The 5993-nt window shown below is 41.7% G+C and overlaps 1 protein-coding gene across 3 annotated transcripts; it reads left to right on the top strand.

Moving 5' to 3' along the window:
• The first annotated feature begins 511 nt into the window (after positions 1 to 511).
• Positions 512 to 2952, top strand: LOC114619796 (gamma-crystallin A). Of its 3 annotated transcripts, none has more exons than XM_028765721.1 (4): positions 537 to 545; positions 649 to 891; positions 2487 to 2494; positions 2621 to 2888. In XM_028765721.1, the coding sequence occupies exons 1-4, from the start codon at positions 537 to 539 to the stop codon at positions 2886 to 2888; spliced, it is 528 nt and encodes a 175-aa protein (XP_028621554.1). The 3 variants fall into 3 exon arrangements, with proteins under 3 accessions (XP_028621556.1, XP_028621554.1, XP_028621555.1); XM_028765722.1 differs by lacking the exon at positions 2487 to 2494 and adding an exon at positions 923 to 930; XM_028765723.1 differs by lacking the exon at positions 2487 to 2494 and having other exon boundaries at positions 512 to 545; positions 2616 to 2952.
• Positions 2953 to 5993: the final 3041 nt, after the last annotated feature.

Raw genomic sequence — 5993 nt, 5'->3', positions numbered from 1 at the left:
TCTTTTTATCTTAAACACGTGCAAGTTTTAAAAACATCAAACCCGTATTTTACAGATAAAGACACACAACTGTTTTTCAATTAGAGAAATTTGTTTTTCTGCTGCTGCCTCTTGGTGCCTGACAGTGGCTCTGGAACTCGTGTGAGTCTCATGAGCTCCCACAAATGGAGGCCCCACCCTCCACCTCAGCAGTTTCTATAGGCAAACACTGCAAAATGCTGGGTACATAATGCATTTCTAGAGCTCTGCATAGGGTGAGAAGCGCGCCCTTTGTCTCCAAGGTCATAATGGCTCTGCTGACTTGAATTCCTTTCACTGAGCTCGTGAGGACAACTCGAAAATGCCAGAGAGAATGAGAGCCCCCTACCCCATGATCCCAAATGAAAAAGCGAGAGAACACAGAAATCCCCTTACACATTACCCCCAGGCCCCTTTTGTGTTGTTCTTGCCAACACAGCAACCATCCTGCCGTATATATACCAGCTGCCACTCCTGTCCCCATCACACTCAACACTGACCATTTGCTGTCAACCACAATGGGAAAGGTGAGCCAAGGAGGAACCCTTCGGGTCTGTTGAGTGACCCCTCTGTGTGGGGGATGCGCCTTCCAGTTGACCATGTGCTGTTACCCCCTTTCTTCCATAACAGATCACTTTCTACGAGGACCGAGGCTTCCAGGGCCGCTGCTATGAGTGCAGCAGCGACTGCCCCAACCTGCAGACTTACTTCAGCCGCTGCAACTCCATCCGCGTGGACAGTGGCTGCTGGATGCTCTATGAGCGCCCCAACTACCAGGGCTACCAGTACTTCCTGCGTCGCGGGGACTACCCTGACTACCAACAGTGGATGGGTTTCAGCGACTCCATCCGCTCCTGCCGTTCCATTCCATATGTGAGTATTGCTTCAGCCTGGCTGATGTGAGAACACTGGGTCTTCCTGTTGGTCAGTTTGTTCCACTCTTGTTCTAATATTCTTAGCAAGGATAGGAGTGTTTCACAAGTGCTCACAGTAGTATCGAGGCTCGATTCTTAAAGCTAAATAGAATGGGTATATATTATACATATGAACAGCAATGTAAGCAATATATTATTTCTTACTTATGGGCATCAGTGTTTTAGGACATAAGAAATCACAGCATGACCTTTAAAATTAAACTTGGCTGAATAAACACATACCCTTCGGCCATAAAAGAAGGAAATCCTGCCATTTGCGATGACATGGATGAGCCTGGAGGGCACTGTGCTAACAGAAAGGAGCCAGGTATAGAACGATAAAGGCCACAAGTCCTCATTTGTACGTGGGATCTACAGCAGCAGGTTTGTGGAGGGAAGAAGGTCAGGGTTGGGGATTTAGCTTGGCGGTAGTGTGCTTGTCTAGCAAGCATGCAGCCCTGAGTTCTGTTCTCAGCATAGGGGATAAAAATAATAGCAGAGAGAATGGTAGAGCAAAGAGAGTAGTAAAGCAGGGACAAGAGGCTTGGAGTCACAGTTAGAAAAAGAAAATTGCAGCTAGAGAGGAGAACTATGTTCTAGACATCTACTGTATAGCACGGTGATGACAGTTCATGCTATGTATTAGAGTTATTTGAAAATGCTGAAAGATGAGGCTGGAAGACGGCTCAGTGGTTAAGAGCACTGGCTATACTTCTAGAGGACCTGGGTTCGGTTCCCAGTGCCCACAAATGGCTCACAACTGTGTGCAACTCCAGTCCTAAGGAATTCTAGGCTCTCTTTTGATCTGATGAGCTCCAAACACAACTCACGTAGTACACTTACGTACATGCATGTAAATACTCATAGATGTAAAATAAAAAGAAATACATCTTAAACACACAATAAAAAAGAAAAGAGTGGATTCTATGTATTCTCAACACAAAAATAATGATTATGTGGGATAAATATATATTAATTAGCTAGATTTAAGCATAGTGCTTACTTTAAAATGTCATCCTATGCCTAATAAATACATACAGATTATGTCAATTTTAAAATATCTAAGTACATTTGAAAATCAGTTAATTAAACTTGTTTTGAGCTAGTGGATTCTGGTTGTATTAGTGAGATTTTTCTTACTATACACTCTCACACTCACAAGCACCTAGAACTATGGGTGTTAGATCGTTTGTTTTGTATTTTTTATGAGTCATTATTGACTGGTCTCTTATGAACCGGTGATTAGAATTTCATGAGACACAGTCTACATCACCAGTCAGGAAGGAAGGAAGGAAGGAAGGAAGGAAGGAAGGAAGGAAGGAAGGAAGGAAGGAAGGAGAAAAAAGTAAAAAAATTGTATGTGAACTCAAAGTAAATCAGAATGATTACACATCATGCATACAAAGGGCAGCTTTAAAGTAAGCCTGGTAGGATTTGGTTACACGGGCAGTAAATGCTTTTACTGCCTACCTTTCGGTGTTAGTTTCCTTCACAAGAGTTCACTGGTCAGGTCAGCTTTATGTTAGTGCATTTCCTAATTTGTTACAACAACAGCACATGGGGTAGGCTTAGGGAAGAGGCACACTTGACTGATTCACCCGAAAGCCGCGTTTTGTGAAGGGGCAAGCAAGATGCAACACGAGCGCATAAATCACTGTTTTTCTTCTGTCTTCTTCACAACAGACCAGCTCTCACAGGATAAGGCTGTACGAGAGAGATGACTACCGGGGCCTTGTGTCTGAGCTCACGGAAGACTGTTCCTGCATCCACGATCGCTTCCGCCTCAATGAGATCTACTCTATGCACGTGCTTGAAGGCTGCTGGGTGCTCTATGAGATGCCCAACTACCGAGGCCGCCAGTACCTGCTCAGGCCTGGAGACTACAGGCGCTACCATGACTGGGGCGCCATGGATGCCAAAGTCGGCTCTCTGAGACGGGTCATGGATTTGTACTAAGCCTCATTCTGCTTGTTACAACCCACACATGCAATAAATATACAACTTGTGTTCCTGGCACTAAGTGGCTCTTGCATATCTTTAATATCTAAATCCTATTAAGTGGTATCCTAGGAAACTTAATCCTGAAAGAGGTTTCAAACGCCTACTTACTTGCTTCCAGTCAGGAAACAGTACTTACCGGAAGGCGCATACCTTGGTGATCTCTGCAGGAGTCTGCAGGAGAGAGGAAAGACAAATGTAAGCAACCATTTAGAACCCAGAGAAAGGAGAAAATGTAAAGCCAGTCTGTGGCTACACCACTAAAGACAAGGGATTGCTAATGGGAGGGGTATGTATCTGCTATTTCACAAGACAGTATTAAGAAAAAATGCCTGAGGGGCTGGGAAGATGTTCAGTGAATAAAGCACTTGCTGCACAAGCCCAAGGAGCAGAGTTCTGATTCTCAGAACAAACATAAAGTCCAATGCAGCAGTGCACATTTGTAATACAAGTGTGCTTACAGGAAGATGGGAGACAGAGGCAGGAGAATCCCTAGAAGTCCACAGACCAGATAGCCTTTCATGAGCTGAAGTGAACAAGAGACTCTTCAAACAAGGGGGAAGGCAAATACCTATACCCAAAGTTGTCCTCTGACTTCTGCACACACCTACATTCACAGACACACAAACATGTCCTGTGCATGTAAATGCACAGGCATACGTGCACATACCTCAGATACACATAGGCACACATGTTTTTTAAAGAAAAGATTTATGAAGAGATGGGTTTAAGCAGAACTTTCCAAAGGAGAAGCCGGATCAATCGGTGTTTGTAGGAAACGTGCTAAGAGTTAAAACAGCTGATGGCTTACCCAGCCTCTGTTACTTAGTGCAGTGAGCAGCTCTGTCCAATTTCCTTAAGACATCTGCTGTTCTAGCACTGTTTTCCATGTAGGAAAGCCAGGACAGCTGCTGTACTTTCTACCTCATCTCTCTGAACAAGTCAGATTTATCTTCTCTGTGTCTACATTACTTTATTGAAAACTGCAAGTGGTTACAGATTCATGCCTCTCTAAATTTCAGAGATGTTATGATGAAAATATGAAAAAAAATTGTGAACACACTTTGTTATCTCCAAGTTACCACATAAGCCTAAAGGAAGCACATACCCTCAATCTCCCCTCCCCCACACACAACAAGGTCGTGTTTACTTTGGACTCCAGCGTGAAGTGTTCCCAAGACTCAGTTGCACAGAGCAAGATATTAGTATTTGCTATTGAGTATGTCTCATTCCAAGAGAACAGTTTTCCGAGAGTGTAGTGTCTTCTTACACATTTACAGAAGCATGAAATGATACTCTTGTATCTTTGACTTCCTTGTAGAAATTGACAAGTTAATTCTAAAGTCCATATAAAATTTCTAGGGACCCAGAAAAGCCAGTGTAATCCTGAGAAAGGGCTAAAGTAAGACTATTCATACTTCACAAACTGACCACAACACAATGGAATCAACACAGTTTAGTGCTGGCCCGAGGAGAGACTGTAGATACACAAAACAACCTAACAGTCCGAAAATAAACTCCTGTGTCTATGTTTGTCTTAGTTAGGGTTTTACTTCTGTGAAGAGACACCATGACCAAGGCAACTCTTATAAAGAACAACATTTAATTAGGGCTGGCTTACAGTTTCAGAGGTTCAGTCCATTATCATTATGGTGGGAAGCATGGCAGCATACAGATAGACACGGCACAGGAGGAGCCCAGAGTTCTATCTCAGCATCCAAAGGCAGCCAGGAGGAAATTCTCTTCTGCTCTGGGTGGAGTCTGAATACTAGGAGACCTCAAAGTCTGACTACACAGTGCTGCACTTTATCCAACAAGACTACACCTCTTAATAGTGCCATTCTCTGTGGTCATATATTCAAAGACATGAGTTTATGGGGACCACCCTATTCAAACTTCCACAATGTTTAATGGAGTGTTGGTAGAAATGAGAAGATTATTTATGGAGAAATAATAGTCTTTTAAACGAATAGTATTGACACAATTTTACACACACACACATACACACACACACCTATACAGTATATAAAAGTTCAGTCAAAATGTTATAAGACCTGAATGTAAGAAGTCAAGGTATAAAACTTTGAAGAGAACTCTTATGAATAAGTACTCATGACCTTTTATGAAACGATGATTTTTTTAAAATATAGCATTAAAACCTCATGGAATATGGGCTGATGTGATGGCCCAGCAGGTAAAAGTGCTTGCTGCTAAACCTGAAGACCTGAGTTCAATCCCTGGGACCCACCTAGTAGAAAGAAAGACCTTAAATTAAATTTTAAAAAATGTAAGCCCATGTAGTTAAAGATTAATAAGCTAAATTTTATAAAATTAAATATTTTGTGCCCCACAAAAGCTTAATAAAATAAAATAAAATGACAACTCACAGAATCATTTAAAATAATTGGTCTTTTAAGGTCTTAGAATCTAGAATAGATTAAAAAAACTTTTCAACTAAACAATAGCAACAGCAACAACAAAACAACAATTTAAAATGGCAAGGATTAAAAATTATGTTTTTCCAAAGATGAAAAATAAATAACCAACTAGCAAATGGGGAAAAAAAACTCAACACCATTAGCGATTAGAAAAATTCAAATTAAACCCAAGGTCTGGTGACACTTACTGTTTACTCTAATGAATACAATAATATTTTTGTTTTTGTTTTTTAACTTTTTATTGATTTTCTGTGAGTTTTACATCATGCACCCCAGTCCCACTCATCTTCTCATCCCTCCATGGCTGCCCTTTTGCCCTTGCAACCTGCCCCTTAAAGTAAAAACACACAAACAAACAAAAAACAAAGCATGGATAACATCTCATCGCGATGAAGCTGTACTGTGTCACAATGTCTCCCATAGTGTGTCTGATGTGTTTATAAAAAGATAAAGAGATTAAAAGAACATGCTCTGTGGAGGTGTGTGGTGAGGTATGGGGAAAGTGTCTCAGCGGGCCCATGTCAAGGCATCTCTTCCCCCTGAGGAACCAGCCACACAATGGTATAGTACAGAATAGAGTTTATTCAGGGCATGGGAGGGGAGTTAAGAGGGTAGTAGAGGCAGA

This window comes from Grammomys surdaster, unplaced genomic scaffold, assembly GCF_004785775.1.
Source record: "Grammomys surdaster isolate TR1022 unplaced genomic scaffold, NIH_TR_1.0 165, whole genome shotgun sequence".
NCBI classification, from domain to species: Eukaryota; Metazoa; Chordata; class Mammalia; order Rodentia; family Muridae; genus Grammomys; species Grammomys surdaster.
This window is presented reverse-complemented; position numbering and strand designations above follow the sequence as displayed.